Source organism: Pithys albifrons, chromosome 18 (genome assembly GCF_047495875.1).
Source record: "Pithys albifrons albifrons isolate INPA30051 chromosome 18, PitAlb_v1, whole genome shotgun sequence".
NCBI classification, from domain to species: Eukaryota; Metazoa; Chordata; class Aves; order Passeriformes; family Thamnophilidae; genus Pithys; species Pithys albifrons.
Genome location: NC_092475.1, coordinates 11,850,624 through 11,877,868, shown reverse-complemented (window position 1 = coordinate 11,877,868; position 27,245 = coordinate 11,850,624). Strand labels below are relative to the sequence as shown.

Genomic DNA, 27,245 nt, shown 5'->3' with positions numbered 1-27,245 from the left:
ATGCATTTTTCTTTCCTCACCTTTAAAATGGAAGGAATGATCCCATCTCAAAGCATTACTCAGCCTTGAAAATTGAAGGCAGAATTTTCAAAGCCAGCTTGAAGATCTGGGGGTGCAATTCCCATTTCATTTTAACAGAATATTCAAGCAGTTTGAATAAGTTTGGTCATAACACTGAGGAGTATTTTGATGTGGAAGGGTCTCCAGGTGACACTCAGAGCAGCCCCAGGGGCAGTGAGAGGTGTGTGGGTAACGTGTGGCTCTCTGCTCTGCCGCAGCACCGTCCATGCCGGAGTACGACACGGACTCGCCGCTGAACGAGACCGACACCACCATCACCGTCATGCTGAAGCCTGCCCAGTCCCGGGGAGCCCCTGTCAGGTAGGTGTTTGGTGTCCTCTTTGACAGTTCCCCCTCTCCTTCCTTCCCCAGCCTTCCCTCCTGCCATTCTCCTCTGAGAGTGGAGCTGCTGAAAGCCAGCACTGACTGAAAGGCCAACTCAGCTGTTGATTCTGCATTTCAGTCTCCTTTTCTCCTTGTTCACCTGCAGGAGGGGTTGCTGCTGGCACTGGGCAGGTTGTTGCCTTCTTAGCATCCCTCCAGTGCCAGTGCAGGGCTGGGCACTGAGCACACTGTGGGCAGCTGGAGGAGGCTGCAGCTCCTCATCCTACCCTCTCTGCCATGGTGAACAATGCCTGCTTGTTGTTATTGCAGGAATGCCCCAACTGTCTTTAAAGCTGGCAGATGAATTTGTGCTTCTGGATCTACCCACACTTCTCACATGTATAATCTGCTGTACTGGTTGTGCAGTGAAGGAGTAAATCTGGTGCAGAAAAATGTTCTGATTTAGTGAGGCTTTGCTGGTGTAGGGAGGCAGATCATGCTGACAGAGCAGAGGAGTTAGAGTTACACAAACATGGAATCATTTAGGTTGGGAAAGACCTCCAAGATGATCAATCACCACCTTGTAAACTAGACAAGAGTGCTGAGTGCCACATCCAGTCGTTTCTTGAGCACCTCCAGGGAGAGGGGCTCCATCACCTCCCTGGGCAGCCCATTTATATGTTTGACAAACCTTTCTATGGCAAAGTTCTTCCTGATGTCCAACCTGACCATCCCTGCTGCAGCTTGAGGCCATTTCTTCCTGTCCAGTTCCTTGTTCTCTGGGAGCAGAGCCTGACCCCCACCTGGCTCCACAGGGAGTTGCAGAGAGCAAGAAGGTCCCCCCCTGCCCCGGGGCCTCCTTTTCTCCAGGCTGAGCCCACCCAGCTCCCTCAGCCTCTCCTCATGAGACTTGTGCTCCAGACTCTTCCCCATCTCCCTTGCCCTTCTCTGAACTTGCTCCAGCCTCTCAATTCCTTTATTGCAGTGAGGGGCCCAAAACTGGACCCAGCACTCAATGTGCAGCCTCACCATTACCCAGTACAGAGGTACAGTCACTTCCCTGGTCATTTTGGGGACAGGGAGCTGCCCAGGTACCCATGAAATAGGGTGAGGACCTTGCAGAAAACATTTGTGACTGACCCTGAGCTGGGTCTGGCTCTCTATGCTGAGATGCTGAAATGGGACCCTGCACTGCAGGTCCCTCCCTGACTGTGGGAACAGGACTTAGAGAGCTGCACTTCATCACTCTCTTCCATCTCAGGGAATTTGTACCTGGTGAAAGGCACCAGCACAGATGAACAAACTTCCCTTCTGAGCTGGCACTCTTGATCTGTCACTGGCAGAAGTGCCAGTTGGCCACTCATCCTTCCCTTCATGCTGCCACTCATCCTGCCAGGCTCCTCAGCTGAGAGCAGCAATTAGAATCACTTAGGGAACAGTGGGTCCTGCTTTGCAGTGATATCCAGCAGGTATCCATTACCTCCCCGTGGGAACTTCAGGCTTTTGCCTCCAGTTTCCACAGGAGACTTTGGAAGGTTTTTTCCATGGGTGGTGTTTTAAAAACTTCTAGTTCCTTCTTTCCAAGTGACTTGAGCTCCTGTGCTTCACTGACAGGTTCTTAGTGTTTGAAGGATGTCCACTAAGTATCCAGGAGCAGATTGCTCAGATGTAAACTGCTGAATTTAATGAAATATCCTGTATCAGTTGGTGGTCCAGTCTATGTCACAGCTTTCCCCCAAATTGCATTGACAGGCTCAGGCAAAAAAATCTGCTCTTTTTTCGACTTGCACCATCCATTCTCTAGTTTTTCTGAGTAATGTATTTCAAAGTTTCCTTTTCAATCTCTGGTACTCCATATGAGCAAATTTAGGAGCCTATTTTCTGAGTCCTTTAGGGATGTTTTTCTGCTGGAAAAGAGCAGTAAAATCACACAGCTCTGTTTTGTTTTATTCCTTTATATGGGGGAACATTCCTGTATCTCGTTTTACCACCTGCTGTCTTAACAGTGTTGCTATTTTGTCTTTTTATTGAAAAGTCTTGTGATTTCTCTCAAAGTCGATTTACTGCACTTTAACTGCATTCAGTGAATAATGCCTTTTCCAGCAAATGCATCTGTATATAAAATTGGTAGAGATTTTTTTATAAATTCTCACTCAGGTTTCTTTAATTGCTTCGCAGCCTGTTACACACACATTTGCAGAGAGTGCAATATTTACATGCCATATCTAAGTGATAAAATTATTTCCTATTATGAGTCCATTTCATTGACTTACAGCTGTGTATTTGGAAAGCAGGAGTGGCAGGGGGAGTAAAGAGGAGGGGGAATTTCAGCTTTTTATGGACTATGACTGGCTGAGAATGAAGGAATACCTTGCTCTGAATAACCATTGAGACTGTTCCTAGTCTAGCCTTAACAAATCCAGTTATTCCAACCTTTGATTTTCCCAACATCTTCCCTCTTTTCCCCAGTCTGTTCTGCACACTGTCCCATTTGTGAGATTGTCTCAACACACCATATCCAGGAGCAGGAAACATTCCCTCAGAGGCCTCACCAGCACCCAGCACATTGCAGGAGTGACACAGGAATAACACACTGGGAACTGCTTGTGACACAATACACAAGAATGAGGTGGTGGTTTATCCTCTGCAATGTTTTTTATTGTATTCAAGCTGAGATCAAACATATCTTCTTTGTTGTTGTCTGGTCAGTTGTTCTACCTTGTGATTGTACATGGTTTAATTTTCTTCCACAAGTGTGGTATTTCTCATTAATATCTATTAAATGTGATTTTTTAAAAGTCTGAAACAAACTGAAATGGCTTGGAGCCCCTCTTAGTGGGATACCATCCTGTGTTCAGGAGCTGAAGGCACTGAGACAGACACAGGTTTGAGATAGATGTCTGAGCAATGTCCGTGCAGAGCACTGAGGTGGTGCTGAGCTCACAGTCACAGGAGGTGCTGAGTTGGAAGGGACCCACGTGGATCACTGAGGTTGCTGGAGAGGATCCCATAGGATGCAGATGCTGGTGGGATGCCTTCTCCTGGCCTCCCTTGTAGTGATGACCACGCTGTCCATCATCCCTCTGCTCTTGCACAGTTCCCCTTCCCATCCCAGCCTGCCTGAGAAGATACCTGAAAGGAGTCTGAAAGAGATTTTCCTCACACCTTCTTAGAAAACCTTTAATATTCAGATCTTTCACTGTGCAGGAATAGGTTGACCCCTCATGTTACCAACCTCACAGTTTCTGCTCTGCACTTCTCCAGGTTTTATTACAGTCCTCCCAGACTGTGAAGATGAAAAGAAATTACTGTGCAGTAATTACTCCAATATTTCCTCTTCTGTTCTGAGGCTGATGAGTTGGAGTGATGGAGGAGTGTGACTGTAAGGTGGAATCTGTACATGAGATAGTTCAGTAACTTTTTCTTGAGTTATTTCCTTCTGCTGTAGCACAGACATGGACCATGGTCTGCAAGATCATTCTTAACGTGGTACTGTAGGATATTTAAAAAAAGATGAATAGCATTTTCATTCATCTGGAGTGCAGGTACACCAAATCCAAAGTCACTTTCAGCATTAAGACACTTCTGATGTTCCCCAGTGCTCGGGATAAATAATTTAAATGTGGTTGTTTATAAAAGTAACGATCATGAACTCGGCATTGTTAATGATCTGTGGATAGCAATGAAGACACTTTCATATGAACTTAGAGGATTAATATAAACTTAGATATGCTTTGATTTATTTTGTCCTATTGCCAAAGAGAGGTGAAGCCTCAGCAAGCAGAAATATCCTCCCTTGTGGCACAGGCTTTTCATTGTGCCTTTATTTTTTGTGGTGTTACCTGCAGAGCTTGACTCCACATTGCCCTTTAAAAATAACTTTTAGGTGTTCTTATATCAGTCTCAGCCCCGTGAATGGTGCTGTGATTGATTTGCTGAAGGCTGACATTCATCTATAATGCATTCACAAGAGGAAGGAAGAATGGAAGTGTTCTCAGTCTTTACTCCTCAGCTCCTTCCTGAAAATCTCCAGTGTGATTTTGAGGATATTTCTGCCTTTGAATCTGTTATTGTCAGGAGGGCTGAGCCAGTCCTTCATAGATTATTCACATATGACATCTTTAGACCTCTATTTCAGAATTTATATCCCACTCCCTGCCTGGAAACACCACTGTGAGGGGTTTATCTCCACGACTTGTCCACTGGAATGTTTTTTGTGTGTTGGATATTTGAAAGTCCATCTGGTTTATCAACACCTGGTTGGTTCTATCAATCTACCTATACTGCTGTAATGGAGAAAATCAAATTTCCAGAGCAGGCATTAGTTTTGAGGATTTCAGAGTGGCAGTAAATGCTCCCCACAGGTGTGATCACCTTGTCCATACCCTGCCCTGTGTGTTGGAGCTGTAGAAGGACATTAGAGAACAGTCTGCAATTATATTGTTGGGGGTTTCAGGCAACAGAGAACATTTTTGTTGGAAAAAAAGATGGATTTAATCTCCTTATCTTCCTGCAGCTCTCAGAGATGTATCACTAAATAATCTATGATGGTCTTTAGGCACTGTGATAAAAAACAGTGTAATCAGAACAATCTAACTTTGGTCTTACCCTTTTACATACATATTTTTTGTGAGGGGAGAATCTATATATTTATATATATATTTGCAGCATAAGTAACATGTGCAAGTGATCCTGGAGAAATAAATTCAGGTAAGATTATTTATGGTGAATCCATGCAATTGATGGATAATTGTAATCATTTTTGTGAGGAGGGATGGGTTAGTTTATTAATGTACATCTGTAAAGAATTAAGTAAATCTAACCAAAAGAATGGAGATTAAATCTTTAAAATATATTTAGAAGCACTGAGCAGAGGTCAGATAAACACCTTCATATCAACACCCAGCGAGGAGGAGAAATTAATTTATATGGACCAAGCCCCGTGTTACTGTTAAGTATTAACACCTGATTCTTCATCTGCTAAGCATGAAATAAAGGTAATTTTTGGTGTGGATGATGCTAAACATATAAGAGAAAACATCTGTGTTATTTAACAGAACACCTAAGAACAGTGGTTGTTTCTGCTTTTATGCCCAAGCTATTCTCCAAGGAAACAATCCTGAAGGATGTATTTGTACCTAAGTATTCCTACAGTCAGGAACAAATGAAAATTCCCTGTGAGGAGGGCAGTGGTTTTGCTTCCATTTTATGTTGGAGAACTGAGATTTTGCCTTGCTAATACTTGCCTTTCATTTCTATCTGCAAAGCAGGAGTTGAGAACCTGTGGAGCCACAGGTTATAAATTTAATCTCCAGAGGATTCTCTTTTTTTCTTCTTTTTTTTTTTGGTGTGATTTTGGGCACCATCTGTTCATCCCGAGTTTCCTCTCCTGGATCTCTCTCACTGGCATCCTGAGTTGATTGTTCTTTTACTACCCAGTAGTTGTTTCCATGCTCACAAGGAGTGGTTTGCAGGCCAAGTGACTTTGGTTCTGTGGGCAGCAACTCTCAATTCCCAATATTTGCTGAGGTTTTGTTTTATTCTGGAGGTGGTGGCTTTGCTGTGCAGACCTCCATCACTGTACAGGGAGCAATGCTGTTCAGCTCACTGCTTTCAGCCTCTCAGCTCAGCTGGTTAAAACTTGGTTGCAATAATGCCAAGGTCATGGGTTCAATCCCCTGTGTGGGCCATTGACTTAAGAGTTGGACTCGATGGTCCTTGTGGGTCCCTTCCAACTCAGAATAGTCTGTGAGTCTGTGAGTTCCATCACAGAGCTTGCCTCAGGCATTTGTGCTGATAATTAATTCATTAATGCCAAGAAAGGGTGGCAATTGCTCCTTCTTAAAAGTCCCACGCAGAGTACCTTGTGTTTGAAAATAAAGATTGGAGTTAAGGAGCAGCAAAATGATAAAAAGGGGTTTAATGTTGAAATTATCTGAAAGTTTGATTGCCTTGATAGGCATCTTCTTAGTACCTGGAAAATCAAATTCCTGGCCTGCTTTTTCTAAGCTTCTACTCAAATGTTTGCATCACATGAGTGGGTTGATTGAATACAGGGCAAATAGTCATCACATTAGATCTTTTAATTTTGTAGTATTTAATGAGGAATGAGATTATCAATCTAGGCTACTGATATTATAAGCCTAATTATCTGTATTAATTAACATCTCCCATAATATACCTCAGGGATATTGTTCTGAAATCATTCAAGCTGGGTTTCTCCTCCTGGCATTCTGCCTTCAATTTAGCAAAGAGTTTGAAAGAAAATGAGAGTTCTTTCTTCTCAGAGATAAAGCAGATTTGCTTTTCCTTTAACTAAGTGTGAGAGAATGACAATGAGATTTTGGGTGGAATTGTGGCAGCTGTGAGGATCAGCAGGATGTTTGTTACACCAAAAATAGGGTTGTACAGGAAACACTCATGGGCTTGAGCTGCTTGGTGTGTCCAAACCCTGGTGAGAGCCCTGAGATCCTGAGCCTGCACTTCCACTTGGGTGCAGTTCTTGAGTTGGGGTGTTAAATGGAATCCCAGAATGGTTTGGGTTGGAAGAGACCTGAAAACTCATCTCTTTCCAGCCCTCACCTTCCACTAGCCCAGGTTGCTCCTAGCCCCATCCAGCCTGGCCTTGGACACTCCCAAGGATCATCCATGATGACTTCAGTAGGATTTGAAATTGTTCTGAATATTAGAAGTGCTTTGGCTTTTGTGTCAGGAGAGACAGGGGTGCCTCAGGATTCAAGTTGACAACCATAAGTATTAGGAATGAATGTTTAGTCTTTGCTGTAACATGGCATAATTAATTGAATGGGAGTTCCAAGGTTTTCTTAGTTCCTCAGAAGAGCCAGGTGTTAGTCCTAAAAAGTGAGGACAAAAGGCATTTGGGGTCAGTTGTCTCATCTGGTACAGGAAATGCATTTTCTTACTGGAACAGAAAACTGGTCAGCTGAGAATTGTGTGCTTTAAAAAGTCACAGAAGTGCCTTTGGCCATTTTTCAGCCATCAGCTGATCTTGGAGCCTGAGTGACCTGCTGTGTCTGTGACCAGTCCACAGAGGGCTTTGACAGTGGACAGAAATGGGAAAGGATATTTTAATGATAATATTTTAACAATCAAATGACACAGAAAGCAAATTCTTTTGTGTCCAGCAGCATTTTATTAGTACTGCAGTGAGGCTTTTGCTAACACTTTTTAGTTTCATAAAGGCCAGAGGATACTGAGTGGGAGAAGGAATAGTTTTGCATAAACCTTTTGTGCTGACTGTGTAAACTGTCAGATTTAATTCCAGCAATCAAAAGGTTAATGAATTGTGAACTTTAAGCTGAGATTCACAAACTGATGGCCATTTTCTCACATCAAAGTGTCAACCAGTAAGAGGAAGGAGCAGGAGGAAATACCCACAGTTGCCAGTTGGAGGGTGGAGAAGATATTTCTGTACTTCACAGCTCCCAGAGCCATCATGCCCCTTCCTTGCTGTCACTGGATGAAAGGACAACAACAAAAAATGTAAAATATTTGAAAACTGAGAAACTCTGAATGCTGTGAGGTGTAGTGCCTGTGAGAGCCCTTGGATCAGAGCCTGCAGTGGGACATGCCTGGGCACAACTGATCAGGCTGGAGCAGCCCGCAGGAAGCACCTTTGGTGGAGCATCAAGGATGCTTTACCCAATTGAAGCAGCTCCTTAAGGTACTTAAAGTGAGATGGGGTAGGTCTGAGCACATGTCCCTGGCAAATGTCCAGCCCTCAGGAGCAAGGAGTGAGCATATGAGGACGAGGTCAGAGGATGATTAATCACAGAATCAGTTGGTTTGGAAGAGACCTCTGAGATCATCAAGTCCAACCCTTAATCCAACCCCACTTTGATCACTAGGCACTGAGTGCCACATCCAGTCTCACCTTAAACACCTCCAGGGTCAGAGAATCCACCACATCCCTGGGCAGCCCATTCCAATGCCTGAGCACTCTCCCTGTAAAGAACTTCTCTCTGATATCCAACCTAAACCTCCCCTCGCAGAGCTTAAGCCCGTGCCCTCTTGTCCTACTGTTGGTTGCCTGAGAGAAGAGACCAACCCCCACCTGGGTACAACATCCTTTCAGGCAGTTCTAGACAGTGCTGAGGTCACCTCTGAGCCTCCTCTTCTTCAGGCTAAACACCCCCAGCTCCCTCAGCCTCTCCCCACAGCACTTGTGCTCCAGTCCCTTCTCCAGCCTCGTTGCTCTTCTCTGGCCCCGCTCCAGCCCCTCAATCTCTTGCCTCAACTGAGGGGCCCAGAACTGAACACAACACTCCAGGTGTGGCCTCCCCAAGGCAGAGTCCAGGGGAAGGGTCACTGCCCTGGGCCTGCTGGCCACACTAGTTTGGATCCAGGCCAGGATCCCATTGGCCTTCTTGGCCACCTGGGCACACTGTTGGCTCCTGTTGAGCTTCCTGTCCCTCAGTCCCCCCAGGTCCCTCTGCCTGGCTGCTCTCCAGCCACTCTGTGCCCAGCCTGGAGCGCTGCAGGGGGTTGGGGTGGCCAAAGGGCAGGACCTGCACTTGGCCTTGTTGAACTTCATCCCATTGGAATCAGCCCATCTCTCCAGCCTATCAAGGTCCATATCAAGGATTGGACTCTCTGCTGTGTGTGGCAGGTGATGGTTGCACACCCAGGTACCCCTGGATGTGTCTGTAGTAACACAAAGCCTCAGTAAAGGCAAGATGACTGAGCTCTGCTTTGCTGCTGCAGACTAAGGCATTGCAGCATTTAATTATACTCCAGGTATATAAATTCCGGAAACATGGTAATGCTCCCGTGATTAAAATTATAGAGGGGCTAATTGAAAAAGCATAAACTGAATTGAAGAATTCCTAATTATAGTTTGCTTTGAGGTGTTAATTTCCTCCATAATGAATGCATAATTTCTTGGAACTAGAAGAGGGGGTGGCTGCCCCGGGGCGTGGGCTGCAGATGGAATGGAGGGATTGGCATGAATGCAGCCAGGCAGTTCTCGAGGATGAACCTCTGCAGCCAGGATGTTATTCTGCCTCCCTGTAACTTCAGTTTGTCTGGCACAGTGATTTTCCAAAGCAAAAGGCAGAGCTGGGAGTGGTGAAGGAGTTACTTACTGTACAAAAGGAAGGGGAACTAGGACTGGTGTAGTTCAAAGCAGTTGTGGTGCAAAGGAGGAGAGAGGCAGAACATGGAGTGTTTCTGGTGAGAAGGTCAAACAGCAGCACAGAAGAGGAGGCAGTGCTGACTTCTCTTTTCACCCACCTTGACAGATCCCTGAGGAGCTGCAGGAGCTGATGTTGATGCAGGTTGAGGGTTTTTTTCTGCCGAAGGATACAACTCATATGAAATGTTTTCTTGAGTGAAAAATACATAGTTTTGAGGGGAATTGGTGAACTACAGGATTGTGAGATATAATCTCCCAGTGTTTAAATCTGCCACATTCCCACTCTTGTGGGTGTCAGGGGTGTTTTTGGATGATGACAGACCAGCTGTGAGTTGCTGAAGAGAAGTCCATGTCTGTGGGACTTTGCCATTCCCGTTCCTTCATCCTCAATTTCCCTTCGTTCCTGGGCAGGAGATGTTGTAGTGAAGGTACCATTGCAGACCATCAGAGGCACGATCACTTTGCACTTTCTGAAAAGCAAGAAGTGACCAGAAAAGGTGCAAAGAAGCTGATGGATACTCCTGCAGCTTCAGGTGCTGCAAATCTGTGTTGCCCTTCCCCAGGAGAGCTCCTCACCATTGCACTGATGACAGGACTGTGAATGGTCACTTGACTGTATGGACCTTGTCTGGTGATGAAGTTTATCTGAAGGTTGGAAACAGAGCAGATTCCCTCTTTTTCTGCTGTGTTTTTCCTAGCCTTTTAATTAAAAAAAAAAAAAAAAACCAAAACAGACAGGCATGACACCAAGAAAAATATTTTTCAAGTGTTCTCTCTGAGGAAACCACATGAGATTCTTCTGTGTGGGTTTTCCCTGCACAGTCTGGTGGCTGTGGTTGTGGAAAAGGCAGAGGAAGCTTTGAATTCCCAAGTGGATTATCTCTGCATCCAAATGGGCCCAGTTTCGTGAAAGCCTTGAATCTGAATGACCAGCTAGATCATCTCTGCATCCAAATGGACCTGGTTTCCTGGAAGCCATTGGCATTACCCAAATTAATTGACTGAGAATATGTGCAAATACAGCCAACCTCTCGTCCAAGCCACTGCTTTTATGAAGGACATGGCAGAAGGTGCTGGACAGTCCCACAAAGGGTGTTCTATGGTCTCTCCTTGGCCCACAGGTTGTTCAAGAACCACTTTGGCTCCTCTTGTCCTTGAAGCATCCTCCTGGTGTTAACCCAGCACTCAGTGAGGATGAGACAAACCTCAGTCAGCGATGCCTGTTTAATGCGAAGCGACAGAAACAAAGAAGAGGTTGGGATTTTTTGTTGTTTGGAGATTAAACAGATGGCAGGTGGCTCAGGAGGGAAAAAAACACCTCCAAAGCCACTAACATTAGCTCCTGTTGCAGGGAAAGCTGTATCTGTCTGCACTCATTATCTTTAATCTGCCAGCACAAAATAGCATTGAACTGGAGAGATGGAGACTGGGCCAGTTCCACGGGGGAACAGCCACTATTATGTCTAATCTGGGTTGCAAGCCAGGGCAGGCTTATGGAGATGGTTGAGATAATGCAACACAGAGCTTTGTAATGCCCTCTGGTTCTTGATATGTATATTTTTATTAATTTTTATTTCCCAGAAGATTAAACAGGGAATTTAAAGCATTTGAGAGAATGATGCATGTAAACAAACCCAGTAGCCGTGTTGTGGTGGTGTGGGGATGGAGAGGAGGTAATTTTTTTGAGTATGGATGGCATCTTTTATTAGACCCAATGATGCAACTGGAGAAAGTGGCTATTTAAGTACATCAACCCTTCTTTATGGTCAGTGAGTACTGACAGAGCACAGTTGTCTTCCTGACAACTACTTGGGTTTGTGTGTGTTACCACATTTCTGTTGGCTGTGGGCAGGTGCTGTGCTGATGCTCTAGAGCTATATGGGAATATTTGTAGTTCTAGGTATTTTTCCATGGCTGTCCTTCCTTGGAAAGATGTGACCTCTTCACTCAGAGAAGGGTCATGGTGGGTGGAACATTATGAGCTTGGAAGAACTGATTTTCATAGAGGTATTTGTGTATGGATACACACACACAGGTGTTGAGATGCACACACATAGAATCACAGGATGGTTTGGGTTGGAAGAGACCTTAAAGTTTATCTCATTCCAACCCCCTGCTAGGGACAGGGAGACCTCCCACTTGACCAGGTTGCTCAGAGGTCCATTATTTTAACCATCATTATACCTCTTTTTTGGTACTGGTGTTCATGGAACTCTGACAATCTATTGCATCTTTTGTGTGGTGCAATTTTAGGGCAGAGACAGTTTCCAGGTCTCCTTATTCCCAGCTCTGTCTGCTCCTCCCTCATCACTGCAGGTCACATCTGAAGTGATGCCCAGAAGTGACATTTTTCTCTTATTTTTCCCTTTTTGAAAGACTTTATAGGAGTCAATGTGTTCAGATTGGAGACTCCAGACCCCATTAGGCAGGACACACTGGCTGGTGGGTGGATGTAGGAATGCTGGACAAGAAAGTGGGGATTTGTTTGCATAGAACTGATACTGTGACACCAGGCAAGTCACTCCCTGCACCTTCTCCCTGCCAGTGGTGGGATAATGATGTGTTGGACCTCAGGGGTCTGTCAGGATAAAAGTCTACCCACCCTGGGTCTGAGGCCAAGGCTCATGACATTGGACATTGCACAGTCACTTTTTGTACAAAAATAAACCCCACCCAACCACCAGCACAAAAAAACCCAACAAAACAAAACCTCAAAAACAAACAACCCACAAACAACTCCCCTCTCTACCTTCCAATGTAGTTCTCATTTTTTAGCCAGTTGTAGGGGTTGGATTCCATGTGGTGCTGCATTAAGCCTGCAAAGAAACTCCAGACAAAGCATTCTGGCCAAAGACAGTGTTTGATTTAGTGATGCTGGCAGGATGATTTTTTGCAAATCCAAATATTTTGTTTGGGTTTGCTATTTTTTTAAGCTTGACAGAGTGCTCAGCACCTTAAATAGATGGCCCTGCCCATCCCACAGCTCGCTCAGCACAGTTTCTGCTCCTGGCTGGGGACATTGCAGGACCTGCTCTCTCTTCTCTACATGGAGCACACAGTCATTAAACTTTCTTACTATTTCTAGAGCCCATTTCAATCACTATAGGAATTTAACAAAGCTTGAAATCTTGGTGATAAAAGAATGCCCATGTGAGAACTCTGCTCCAAACAGTATTACCCAAGTGTGAAATCGCTACCTTTTGTTTCTTGGATTCACTTGGTGGTAAATCTGGAATATTGAGCTGAATATGAGAGTGGAAGAAAATGTGAAGGGACTCTCTTCCCAGCCTTCTTGATTATTAAATGGATTTTATTATTATTGGCTCTATCTCAGCAGGGTTTTTTTTCATAGCAGGGCAGTAATTACCATCTCTTCTTTCTGTGCCATTTTTCACAAATTTGGCTGAATATTTTCTTGGTATTCTTCAATGAATGTAGTATAAGAGTTGTTTAGTTTAAAGGAATGTTACAAGAACACACAAAAATAACTTCAAAATGAAGGCTCTGGTGTGAATAACTTTGCAATATGAGAGACTATTTCCTCAAGCAGCATCAGTATTAGAGGCTTTCTTTTTGTGAATGCTTTGCAGATGTGAGAAAGCTGATTGATGGCAGTGCTGCCCAGTATTCATAATGGGCTAGTTTTTGAGTCTTTGAAGTAGCCAAGCACATTCTAGAAGATGACATCATAGAACAATCTCCTTTTTTTTTTGCCTGGTTTCAGCATAAAACTGTTTATTGAAAGCAAACCTTCCCTTCAGCATGTTGTATTGTGCATGGAGCTGTTCCAGAGTGTAATGGAAATACCAGCAATCTTTAATTGATTTTAATGGGTTTCAAATCAGTTCTTAAATTGACAGAAAATTGCAGAACAGTGCACTGGGTCCTGTCTGTACATCCTGGATGGCTGTGAAATGCAGTTCATTATGTTTTGTAGATTAGATTCAGAGTTTCTGATTAAAGATGCTATTGGAGGTACCAAGAGTGACATTTTTGAACATGTGAAGTCAGAAACTGAGTTCTCAGGAATATACTGGCACCTGTTTGAACCCAGAAGGCTTTATGAACTTGGAAACTGTCTTTGGAGTCAGTTGTGGGAGGCCTGAATGTTTGATCACAGGATTACAGGAGGTGCCTGCTCAGGAAATGCCCATATAGTCAAAGCAAAGCAGTGCTGCAGGAAATGCTCAGAGCAGTGAGTCCTCATGGCAATTATCCTTTCTGTTCTTGTCAATTTTAGTAGAATTTATATTATATAAAATTTTCTTAGACTTAAGTGGGTTATAGTTGAAGTTTTTCCAAAGTCCTCTGTGTGCAGGTTCATGGGAGGACTGGAGGCACATTGGGAGAAGGATCTCAGAGTTTAATCTACAGATTTTTAAGGTCAGCTATATAGAGCACTGGTATACAGAGTACCTTTCTTCAGATTTCCCATTACTTTATTTGTTTTTCTCTCCTCCCAAGGGCAGCTCCAATCTCTGCCCTCTGTGACCAGTGACAGGACCCAGGGAATGGCTGGAGCTCTGCCAGGGCAGGGTTAGGCTGGATCTAAGGGAAAGGTCCTTCCCCCAGAGGGTGGTGAGCACTGACCAGGCTCCCCAGGGCAGTGGGCACAGCCCCAAGGCTGCCAGAGCTCCAGGAGGGTTTGGATGATCCTCTGAGGGACAGGGTGGGATTTTTGGAGTGTCTGTGCAGGGCCAGGATCTGGACTGATGATCCCTGGGGGTTCCTTCCTGCTCAGGATATTCCATGATCCTGTGATCTGAGGGTGTGTTTCCAGTGAATGTTTCCAGAGGAAGGGCCTGGGGTTTGTGGCTGAAGCTGTCTCTGATTTCTGTAGGTTTTGCAGAGCTCTGCAGCAGAAACCACCACTTGGTGTCTGGGGCTTCTGTGTGGTGCTCATAAGGGTTTGAACCACACTTGTGGTCTTAGGAGCATTTCTCTTCAAGATGTTTGTGTTGTTAATAAGGGAGAAGAAGCTGAATTGATTGTTGGTCTCTCTACTTCTGCACCTTTGTCCCTGTTCACATGCACTGGTGCCTGTTCTTCACTTCTGTGCAGTATTGACTGCTGTGGGGTGATCAGGTAGGATTTGGGTTTGATTTCCATGGGTTTGGAAAGCCTTTTTGGACTTGCTGGATCTGTTAACTCCAAAGAGTATGTTCAAGAGTGGAAATTCCATGTTCATCTCCATGTCAGCTGCTACATCACCCATGCCTTCAGTCTGAGATGGCCCAGCTGTGGAGAGGTGCAAGTCTTTTCTATCCTTCCTTCTTTTTCTCTGTTTTGTCCTTCATTCTATGAAGTAAAAGAGCTATTAACAAGAAAAACACTAGATACTGTTTTATTTCCTGTAGCCTGTTAACCAGTTATCCTGAAAGCAAAGTGCTCATTTGTGGTAGAAATGAGAAGTTCCAGTTCTCTGCAGGGTGAACAACAAAACCTGCTCACTGCAGTCTGCTGGAAAAATGCACTGCAAGATCAACCTGTACTAATTGCACTGAGTTTTGTTCCCTGGGAGAAAATATTATTGGAAATAATATATGGCTGATAATAAATTTATGTGTTAAATGAAAATATATTAAATCTTTATATGATACCAAAGAAAGTTTAGTAACGAGATTGGTCCAGAGGGAGCACTAAGCTGCTGAAACATTGTTTCTTTTAAGCCTTAATAATTCAGGTGAGTGGATCACTGTGAGGCTGCAAAGAAATTACATTCCTTTCATACCCCACCACTACCAGGGGTAGGCAGTTAAATGCCTCCCTGCCATCCGATCCCGTCAGATCTCGGAAGCTCAGCAGGGTCAGCCCCGGATTAGTACTTGGATGGGAGACCTCCTGGGAAATGCCGGGTGCTGTAGGTTCTAGTCCTGAGGACTTCACTGGCACTGTCCAAGCTCGCTCGGCCGTGGCAGATGAACCTCAGGATTTAAACGGTGGGGCCAGTTCTGCCCATGCTGAGCCTCACCTAAAATCCACTGCGCAGGCTGGAAGGGCACACCCATGTGGGGACAGCCCTGCCCAAATCTTCCTTCGCAAAGACAAGCCACACACACCAGGGGTATAGTGGAGAGTTCACCGTGTTGATAAGTCAGGATACCGAAGTGCCCCAGCCAGATGTTGGATGATTTATGGACAGCTCTGACTCAGCTTTCCCTCCCCACATCCATGCAAAGACTTGGGACTGCTCTAAATGCTTGTCCAGATTTGTGGGCAATGCTGCCTCAGTCCATCCTCAGAAGAAACCAAGAGCAGGGGAAGGAGAAGCCTGAGGTGAACAGAGATCTCTACCACAGAAAGGGGCTGTGACTTGGAATGTTGATTTTCCACGCTGAAAGGAGACCTCACAATTTAAAAGATTACCTTGCAGATGGTGATAAGGGCACCTTTTCTTCCTCTGCAGACATTTGTGCTGTGGCCCATTATGGTCGGTGCTTTTATCACTGATTTACAACAGAGCTGTCAAAAACTTTAAAAAGCTTCCATTAAATTGATGTGGATTTATCTATCTAAGACCTTTGAAATTTATAAAGGAACCGAGTTTTGGCCTCCTTTTCCAATCAGAATGTGCAGCTGCACACAGGCCATCAGCTCCCCAGCCTTCTAGGAAGGCAGGCATTTGTTTGGGACCCAGATTTGAGAATCCCTGGAGAACTCTCTGAAGAGCAGAGCTTGTGGGTGTTTGGAAACCAGTCCCCTCATGTCCTTTATGGGGCCAGCAGCGTTCCTTGGCTGCTCTAGGGTGGGTTGGGGTAGCCTGGAAGGGGGAACACAAGCCCCTGCTTCTGCTGCCCTGCAGCACATCCATGCGTGGATTATTTGATTGTGGTATTGCCAGATGTGGTCAAAACTGTACCATCTTTCATTTCATTGGCAGTGAAGTTGTTATCCAGTGTGGGAGTCTCAATGCTCTGCCTTTGTTGTCTCTTTTAGTATCATTTCTGTATTTGACGCTGAAACTTTCTTGAATCCAGCTGGGCACTTGCAGCTGATGTATTGATTCCTGCTAGGAAAGCCATGATAGCTGGGAAGGGCTGGAAGCAGCAGCTTTGAAGCTGGAGATGGGGAGAGCCCCAGGAGATCTGTGCTGTTGCCTACTAGGTAGCCAGAATAAAAGCCAGTAGAATAGTTGGGATGTTTCCTTTTTATTTCCATTGCTCACTTGCTTTCCTACCCTTCTCTTTAGCACCACTTTTTGGATAACTACTCCTCCTTTCCCTTGGCTGTAATGACACTGCTGTAGCACCAAATTGTCAGTCCTAGCAAGTTGCAAATGGTTGGCCCTGCTCAGCCCTGACCCAGAGATGTGGTTGCAGCTGAGGTGCTCCTTGAGGGCAAAGGGGCAGTTCCTGCTCCTTGAGTTTATTCCAACTGCAGCCTTAGGAGTTGAAATGTATCACAGCAAGTTCCCATCTCCTGTGCCAAGTTGAATTAGTTTTCCTCTTCTGAGGATTGCTGTAGTGATGCAGATGCTTTGGCTAAACTTTAGGGTGGGTAATTGGATGTTTGCTGCTCAGAATTCCCACAGCAATTCCATTTGCATGTAGGATTGGTGGCTTTTTTTCTCTGATGGAAAGTTCCAAGAGCATCTCAGTGTGGGTGTGGAAGCACTTGCTGTGCTTTGCAGCACTTCTCTGGTTAATGCAGAGAAGTTGATGTTTGAAAGTGCCCCAAAGGCAGGCAAGGAAATTCTGCTCCCAGGTGAAAACAAAATGTGAGACAAAGAGCATAACCCAGGAAAAAAAGAAGGACAGAAGAAAGAAAATGAGTCTGTACCAGTCCATGCTCACTGGAGAGAACTGGGAATCCTGCCCTTCTGGAGGATCTAGGCAGGGAAAAATATTGGGATGAGACCATCAAAAAGTGAGACCCAGAGCAATCATTTGATAAGGGAACAAGGACTCAGGGTGATGATCTTCAGCCCAAAGTAATCTTAGAGCTCAGGCAGCTCTTAGTCACTTGGCCACTTCCTCTGGAAGTGGACTCTTGGCCAGCACCAGACTCAGAGAAGAGCAAGGCTGGAGGGTGATGGTCCCCAAGCCAAGCAGGAATAGCACCCAGAAGGGAGTGTGCTGTGTCAGTCTGGGTGAGCTTGGGCATCAAGGAGAAAAGTGCCATAAAAGCAGCCACTTACCCATCCTAAGTGTCACCAGAGCAGGTTTTTAACCAGAGGAAGCAATGGCAGCAGTGCTGGCTCAGATACTTGTCCATGGAAGAGGAGGCAATATTTGAGAGGAGATGAGCAGGGGTTTATCTTGAACACAGACAGGACAACTGTCACATCCAGCTGAATGCTCATGAATGTGCTGTTGTGCTTCCAGAGACACCTCGATCCATTTCAAAAGAATAAACATTAAAACTAAAATTTCAGGTCCCTGCAAGAGTGAGTTGTCCCTGTGGAAGGAAGAAGCGTGTTAATGGCTAAGTGGGAAAGTGAAAATGGGAAAGAATGGAGGCAAAAGAGTTTCTGTGTCTAGGCTCAGTTTAAAAAGTTTCTGTGCCTGGGCACTGTGTCAAAACTCTTGCTCATGATAGAAAATTGCCTATGCTGGTGAAACATGGACTGGAGTTCTCAAAGGGAAGCTGATAATATCCCCAGTGGAGTAAGGGCTCTAATGATTAGGGAAGGAGTTCAGTTCCTGGCAGTTCATATCCCTGGGAGCCTCCCCTGCTCCAGACAGACAGTGAGAGTGGGATAACCAAGGCAATGGATGTCCCCCTTAGGGCTGGGGAGGGAGGATGAGGGAGCTCTTGACCTCTGTGTAGGCTGCAAGGACATTAATACATGTTTATGCATACACATTTGTGTATATACCTGAGAAACATTGTCTATAACCAGCAATTGCAAATGTTTAGGATTGGATTCAGCAGAAATAGGTGGGTTTAGGTTAGAAGGCAAGTGGCAAATACCCATAAAAAGCCATTTTGCATATTACTGGCAAACAAAATGATAAACTTTCCCAGTAGTGTGGATTATTGCTACCAGAGAGAAGGGTCACACTAAGAACATTCACTGTTACTAACCAGTGTCCAAACCAGCAAGCCAAGAGTTGCTTTTGCTAAGCTGAGGAGAGGGTTTGTGTTACACAGGCTTGTGCTTACAACTCCCACTACACCCTCAGTGATAATACTTGAAGTGTTGCTTGGAAAAACTTTTTAAACTAAATATCAGAGAAGGTCTAAAATACTTTATTAAAGGCTCTGGTGAACTGTAGGATGAGGAAAGTTTGCAAAAGACTGCCAGGACATCATGAAGTCTGCAGGGCAGTGCTCCTGGTACATCAGTACAGGCCAATAGCAGCTGTGTAAGGGCAGCTTCAGGACTGAGTAATTCATCAATTGGTTGTACTTGTGGAGATTAGTTGGTTTTGTTCTAGCAGTGGGAGCCAGATGGTTTCCAAGTGCTGCCCTGAGTGCCTTGCTGTCAGCAGAGCATGTGCCAGGTCCCTGCAGACACGAGGGGCTGGTGATGTCAAAGCATGAGCTGGGGTTTGCTCCATTCCTGCTGCCTGGAGGGGCCAGAACTCCACTTCCCATGGGGGCATCGATGGGCTGTTGCTGTGCTGGGAATTCCCAGCCTCATCTGCCTGCAGCAAGGAGCCTGGGAAAGCCAGGACAGGGATCCATTGTGGGCTGCTCCCCATTGTCCAATGGATCTGCCCTGTGAGGGAACCAAGGGCCAGGCTGGCACAGACAGGGCAGGGCAGCACATCTGAACAGCCTGGCACGAAGCAATATGACTGCAGCCCTGTCTGTCTCTGTCAGGTGGGTGAGTGGTGGTAAACAGACAGTCAACCTGCCTTGGCTGGAGCAGCATTGAACTCCAGGGCCTTGTGAGCTGCCTGAGGAGAGGGAAAAATAATAAAATGGGATGCATTTGAATGCCTTGCAGGCTCTTTGAGCCTGAAATAGTGAGCTGGAAATAACAAGATTGTTATTATATATCATAATAGCCAAAAGCTTAGCAGGAATTGAAAAGGATTAGCATTGCATAGAGTTGGAAAGAATATGAAGAGTTGTTGTTGTTTCTTAGAACAGAAGTGGATTGAGAGAGCTGTAAAGGCATCTTCTCAGGATAGAAACCAGCACACTGGGGGGAAAGGCAGGAGGAGACTTGTCATTGGAAATTAAGGGAGAGAAATCTCCATCCCAGGATATCCCAAAAAGAGATCATAGCACAGTTTGGGTTGGAAGGGACCTTAAAGACCAACTCATTCCACCCCCTGCCATGGGCAGGGACACCTCCCACCACCCCAGGTTGCTCCAAGCCCCGTCCAACCTGGCCTTGGACACTTCCAGGGATGGGGCAGCCACAGCTTCTCTGGGCACCTGTGCCAGGGCCTGCCCAACCAGATATGGGGGAGGGCCCACACATGGACATGGAGATGTGAGGGAGGGCCAAAAAAAGTGATGTTATTAGAAGATGGGAGAGCCTTTTTGATCTAAACTGGTTCTCACAGCCTGAAACTGTTTCCAAAGGGCTCTGACCCCATTGGCACCTGCTCTCCTCTACTGCAGTCACCCAAGCCAACAGTTGATGTTTCAGCTTGAGGGCTGAAGAAGAATCTATTTTTCAGACATTAAAAATTCATTGTAGACTGGACATTTTATTAGTTACTCCTTTTCCTAAAGAGTGACATGACTGAAGTCTACTCTGACTTTCAGCAGGGTGTATTTTGATGAACTCAACTAAATCAACGGAACACTTTGCCCACAGTGACTGCCACTGTTACTGAAGGGCCAAGAGCTGTGTTTGCTGGGATGCCTTAGCTGTGTATTTTTTACTTTACTCTTTTCCTTTTATTGTTGGACCTGTTCTTGGTGTTTAAGGCTCTTTGGCTCTAATCTCACCTTCCTCTCTCCCCCCAGTGTCTATCAACTCGTTGTCAAGGAGGAGAAGCTGCAGAAGGCCCGGAGAGCTGCAGACATCATTGAGTGCTTCTCTGTCCCAGTGAGCTACAAGAATGCTTCCAGCCTGGACTCCCCACACTACTTTGCAGCTGAGCTGAAACCCATCAACCTTCCTGTCACTCAGCCCTTCACAGTGGGTGACAACAAGACCTACAATGGCTACTGGAATGCTCCACTGTCTCCCCTGAAGAGCTACAGCATCTACTTCCAGGCTCTGAGCAAGGCCAATGGAGTAAGTGCAGAGAGAACTGAGCTGGGTCTGTGCATATGGGCACCTCTGTCTGCCCTCCTCATCACTCTCCCTCCTTCTCCATTGGATGCCAATTTAACTTGTCCTTCTTATTACCTTCTTAGAGAAAGCTGATGAAAATCAAGCATGCCATTACTTGTCCTTCACTCAATACTCTCTCTGATGCTTAGACCTGGTGAGAAACCTGTTGAGGAGCCTGGCTCTGTAAAGGCCATGTGGTTTACTAAATGAGTTGCTTAGAATTTGGGTACTTTTTTTATTCCTCCCTAAGTGTGAATGTCAGAATAGGGGCCACTGTGCTTTTAAAAGACATAATTGCAATGTTTTGATAGTCTCCAGTTCACAGTGCTTGTGATTTTGGAGGAGATGTGATGAATTTGGATTATTTTGTAGCTTGCACTTGCTCATATCATAATGCAGCACTTAGAGTTGAGAGTTTTAGCTTGATTAAGTCCTGGTGCAGCAGGGACTGTGTGCATGTCTGTCTTACTCCTTTTGAATACTCTGGGCTGTATTTTTACATACACTTCCCCTGTGATATTTGGTTTAAAATGGAGACTGCACAGGAAATGCCTGCCCTGTTCTCAGACTCAAACGACATGCACATAATGCCACAGCAGATCCCATTTCACCATAGCAAAAGGAGAGGCCTCTGTTTTCCTCTTCTGTTTCAGTCAAGGATGGTGGGTGACCTTCTAACCCTCCTGTTCCAGTCAGTTCAGCTGACACTGTTCAGGCCACATCCAGCCTCAGTGGTGCTCCACCTTCCTGCCCTTGGACTCCCCTAATTGTTATTCATCATCACAGAACATGGTACAATTTGTCACTCTGGCCTTGTGGATACTCTCAGAGCATTAACACAGCAACACCAAGCTGGGCAACAGTCTGGTACCAGCACCCCTGCCAGTGTTGCCAGGAATCCAACTTTAACATAGATAAATTCTTTAAGACACCACCTCTGAAAGAGCACAATTAGAAAAACGAATCAAAAATTAAAGGGGCAGGCTCAGTTTCCACTTGGGGCAGTGTTTTTTGTACCCAAAACAAAGGCACCCATTGCAGAGGGCAAGGCATGGTTAACAGTGCCAGTGAGCGTTCCCACTTTACTGCCTTCATTTATCACCCTTCTCTGCACAGCCTCAGCTGTCTGGCTGACAAGTACAAAGTCTCTTCAGTACTGTGCTGATTTTCACCTTGTAGGCAATACAGTTTCCTTCCAGCACTCCTCAATTAATTCAATTTTGGATTTGCCTTTATAAAGGGAATTGTGAAATATATATATCTATATCTGTTTCTGGTTAGTTCCCCCATGTGTGATAGTTAATTGCTGGTGAATGGATCCCCAGGGAAGAAGAAACTTTATTTGCTTAAGTGTACAATATAGTATTCCATCAGTGGTTGTAGGAATGGAAATGTAGGTTTCCCTTGGCATTCTGGATTGATTCCTGTGGGCTTCCTGCTTTTCCTGCATCCCTGTGGCTGGCAGGCTGCAGCACACTCTGCATGCCAGGTGCTGAGGCCTCCAAAAAGGATGAGAATAGGAACAAGATAATAGGAACAAGACTGTAAAGGGCTTTTTAAGCTTAAATTAATCCAAGAGTCTGTTTGCAACAACACACAGTTTATGACAGGATGAGAAGTATCCTGCCAGACACAGTAAATTCCTATTTGAGGAAGGCAATTTCCTCCTGTATTATTAATTTATATTTCTACACTATATGCTTATATATCCTCAAAGTGTAATTCTGTGGCTAAAAGTATAGTGGGGGAAGGTGCAAGAGTAGAATATGGATCTTCTGAGAAGTAGCTGTGATGCTTTTTTTTTCTTGGTAAAATCATTAAACCCCACATTTCAAACATCAGGGTCAGTTTGCAGCTGTAGATAGTAAGTTTTGTTCCATTCACAGAATTGTGTATCTGTGTCATTTGTATTTAAGGGTTCTGGGGTTTCACTTATTTCTGTAACATTTGACTGGTCTTAAAAAGCCTCCTGATAATTATGGCTGCAAGGTGGCATTTCCATCCTTGGAAGTGTTCAAGGGAAGCTTGGATGGGGCTTGGAGCAACCTGGTCTAGGGGAAGGTGTGGTTGGAACATGATGATCTTTAAGGTCCCTTCAACCCAAACCATCCTATGATTTTTGATAATGCACATCTGCAAAAAATGTGAGACAACAACAATTTAGCACAGTTCAAACAGAGCCTTCTGTTCCCTTACACATGAAAAGCTTAGCAGAATGTTGCCACTCATTTTTTAATTAGGATATTCTATAGTTTCATTAATCACTGACAGTCGTGGAATGATGAAATTTCTTTCCACACCTGGAACCTGCAGCAAGAAGCTTTGGTGCAGTGAACCAGCAGACCTTCCTTTGGAAATGTAGGACTCTGGGGAGACATGAATTGGAAGAAACAGCCTGTATTTGGTCAAAAAGCTTGAGGAGGAGGAGGTTAGGAGCAGTCAGGAGCTCTGCATTGTTCCAGCTCCTCTGTAGTGGAGGGCTGTGCTCATTTGGTGTTCCCTCTGCTCCACAGCCATTAGCTGGGATTGTTACACTGAAAGGAACATAATTAACAGCTGGATGCAAAACAAGTGTGGCAAATTGCTGCAGAGGCAGTTCAGGAGCTTCCCTGCCTTCTCTTGTGCAATGCTGGGCTTGTTTTGGGGTCTGAATGAAAGAGCTGGTGCTGGTTGGGTGCAGTTTGGTCAATGTGGTGCTGCCTCCAGACGGGGCACTCAACAGAACGTGGTGAGACAGAATGGTTTGCAGCTTTGTTACACAAAGCGCTTCCAAATTGTGTGAGCTTCCCTCCTAGGGACTGCTGAAAGCCAGATGCTGAGCTGAAAGGTGGCAGAGTTAGAAGTAAAAGTGTGGAAAAAAGAGAAGAGGGACACAGAAAGTGCAGGCTGTGTAGCTGTGGGGCGAGAAGCTCTCTTAGTTACTGCTCAGTTGTCAGGAGTGAGCACAAGGGGTGGCACAGCAAGAAGGAGAGACAGAGACACAAGGCTTGGCTCTGCTCTGGCAGCATCTCCACACACTCTGCCATCCAGGTAGTTATCTGATGTTTGCTGGTTGTCCTGGTGCCACCTGCCACAGATGGCTGCCTGACAGAGCATGAAGATTGCCTGGTCTGAAGAGCCTCCCTGAGCTCAGCCCCTCTAAAACACCAGCCCTGTGAGTGTTTATCCCTTTGAAAGGTAAAGCCAGGTTGGCAACACCGTTCCTTCTTATCCTCTCTTATCCTGGTTTAATAATCCAAGTGAGATGTTGCAGCTTTTGTTGTCCCCGGGTTCTTTATCTGGGTCACTGCAGGTGACAGTCTCTGGCTACTGATCCAGCAACACGCTCAGATGGGGAGAATTTTTGGCTGCTGTGTGAAACTTGCCTGAATTTTTGAGCAGCTCAGAAACCAGAGCTCCCTAAAAATCCTTCCTGGTGTTGCCTTTCAGCTCATTGAGTTAAAATGAAATTTGTAAGGGCCCAATTGCAATCAATAACTGTTGGCCCTTTTCCCTGTAGCTGGAGATGAGCAGGAGCCTGTGGCACCCAGCTGGGGCTGGTGTGGGGGTGCTGCCAGCTGCTCCTCCAGCCTGGTGGTCCAACAGGTGACTGATGTTTCAGCCCAGAATGGGGAAAAGTAGCTCTGCAGGAATCAATGAGAATATTATTTTTTGAGGCAATGATAGACTCTACCAAGATTCCTATTGATTTTTTGCCTCTCTAATGACTTGTACTACATGCACAGTCAGGCAGCTCATTATTATCAGGGGACTTCAGGCTGGGTTTCTGGATGCTGACAGGTCTACTCACAGTACACAACATTCTTCTTGGACGCTGTGGAGGTGTGGATAGAGCTGGCAGCAGAGGTGGCATTCATCCCTGTGGAGATGGCCAGGAGGAGAACAGTGAGGTGCTTCAGGTCAGCAGGAGCCCTGCTCTGAGCAATGAAGTGTTCTCAGGGCTGCCTGCATTGCTTCTGTGAGCCATTTTCAGCTTTGGGGAGCTCTGTGTTCAATAGATTTGGGTGTGCAGTTTGTCCACTTATATTCACTCCCTCCAATCTCATCTTGGAGCTGCTGGGGCAGAAATAAAGCAGCTGTGGAAACATCTTGCTCTTTGTAAGTCCCTCTTTCCACATCTGCTTGGCCAGACAATGTGGACCTGAGTGTTTTCTGAGTAGTAAATAAAATCCTCTTCCAGCCTTACCTCACATTTGAGAGTTTGAGAAGAGTGGGGTATTCAAGATTAACTATAATCATTGAAATAACTTCCTGTTGGAAATAATAAAAGCCCTAAACATTTTGTTCAGCCTCCACTCTCCAAATCACAAAGAAAATAATAATAGCTGATAACTGGGAAGGCAGGACTGGGTTTTGCTGGCAACAGAAATTACAGACGAGTCCATTGACCCTGCACAGACAGATGCACAGGATTTATTTCATTGTATTTATTTTGAGACAGCAAACCAGGGGCTTCAGTGGGATAAAAAAGAAACACACGATCCAGAGCTCCCCTGGACCTGGGTGAAATTTGTTGAGGACCAAAATAGTGATTGCTTAAGGTGCCCATTGGGCAAACCTGTGGTTTCTATGCTGTGTGAAGCAGGTCCCCAACAAGCATGGGCCATGCACAGCTCTGGGATGAGAGGAATTAAAGCTGAAACTGAGGTCAAATGAGAGAGTGGCAATTCCTTGTCTGGTCCTTGCACCAGCAGCAGTTAAAATTGCCTGTCCCCAGTTTGGGCTGCTCCTGAAACTGTGCCTGTTGTACCCAGTGGTAGGTCTGGGGCCAGCAGGTCCCACTGGTGCTGCCAGGGGGCTCTTCAGACAACGGCAAGCCCTGTTTGACTTCTGTAAAGTCACAATAATAGCAAAGGAAAGGAAAAATGGTGGGTGTGAAAACAGATGGATGAAAAAGCTTTGCTGCTTTTATTGTTGTTTGAAGCCTGTAAACAGCAAGCTGTCAGCTTAAAAGAAAAGGGGAAAAAACTCCTGTGCCCTTTTAGGTTGTGAAGAAGCAGCTGTCACATAAACATATGTCCTGCTGCCCTCAGAGCCCTTTGCTGCAGAGAACTGTTGCCATCCAAGCACTGAAGAGACAGAGGCAGAATTTGTCTTGTTACCATCCATTTCACTTCTGTGAAATGTGAATTTTAGGAGCCTCAGTAATTTGTAGACAGCAGCAGTTCCTTTGCTCCTCAAAAGGAAGGAACAAGCTATATTAATGTTTGAAAAAGCCCTGAAAATTCAGGGGGATTCTAAAAAGGGCTCATGGTGTGCAGGTTCAAGGCTGTGGGCATGAGCTGTGCTGGCAGAGAGGGCTCCCTCAGCTCCCCAGCACAGCCTGTGCTCTCTCCACAGGGTCCCCAGGTCATGCTGGTCCAGGACTTCCCTGCAGGAACAGGCTGCCAGTGCTCCAAAGCACACTCCTCATGGAGTATGGACTTAAATATATGGCCAGGGTTCAGCCCTGAGCCAGGGTACACCATCATCATCTTCTGTTCATGTAGAAGCAAGGTCCAGAAAACAAACTGACACAATTAAGTTCCAGTAAACACGTGGATGGGCTTGTTCCACAGTCAGCTCTCTGGATATGGAGCATGCTGGAAAATGAAGGTTGGATCAAGAGCTGTAGGGTGTATTCCAGAGGTGTTTTCCTGCTCCAGGATCTCAATTAAAATACACCTACATTGTTCTGTTGCTGTTGGGGTATAAAATGTCTGTCTTAACCTTATAGATCCAAAGTAATAATACCACTGGCATCTTAATTTAAATGATCCCTGTGACTTCAGACATGATATGAAACAGATATGCTGAATATGTAGGAGCTCAGGCCATCTCTAGAATTGCTGTAGACATACAAGGCCTTGTAAAACTTCTGTGAAATCATAAAATGGGAATTAAGAATGTTCAGAAACACCACAGAGACTGAAACCTGGGAAAATTGTTTTTGTTTTTCTAAAACTTCTGTTGTTATTATCCCTTTATTGAATTACTTTTCTCGTCTTTGCTTTAAGCAATCTGGGTGGATTATTGGGAATTACCTACATTGTTTATTCCTGCTTTGCTAGTGGCTAAAGAGAAGCATCTCACTGACCTGTGTACAGGAAAGCACCTTGTCTGAAGCAAAAGTTGTGTTTCTCAGAAAACAAACATGACTGTGGAAAAGTGGGTTTTTGTGGGGGAAAGTCTATTTATCCTCTTTCTTGGCAGAAAAGTTCATACAAACTTACAATTCTCAGCACCAATCAAAGAAAAATAGAGTCAATTGAAAGAGATCTTATTTTTGTGAGACACCAAAGAGCTGACCAGTGAGGGGATCAATGGCAATCAATGGAATAATCAGCCCCAATCAGGAATATGGACTAAGCCCAGGTCTTTAAGCTTTAGCTCCCCTGGGAGCTGGGTGACTGGGGTCTGTGCAGGTTCTTGCTTGTTTTCCTTCCCAGAAGATGCAATTTGAAATTTTGAAATGAAGTGCTGAAGTCCAGGTGTCTGGTTACAATTTGAAGCCAGCAGGAAGCAACAAATACCCAAGAAAGT

At 45.2% G+C, this 27,245-nt stretch overlaps 1 protein-coding gene across 10 annotated transcripts in view; it reads left to right on the top strand.

The window, feature by feature from the left end:
• The window catches only part of PTPRT (protein tyrosine phosphatase receptor type T), a 503,103-nt gene that overhangs the window by 348,044 nt on the left and 127,814 nt on the right, over positions 1-27,245 (top strand). For all 10 annotated transcript variants that reach the window (XR_011699370.1, XR_011699371.1, XM_071573285.1 and 7 more), the window contains exons 11-12: positions 279-381; positions 20,411-20,684. Coding sequence is in view for 8 of the 10 variants with exons in the window: in XM_071573285.1 (XP_071429386.1) it covers positions 279-381; positions 20,411-20,684 (377 nt within the window). In the remaining 2 variants the exon portion in view is untranslated. The remainder of the gene's footprint in view (positions 1-278; positions 382-20,410; positions 20,685-27,245) is intronic.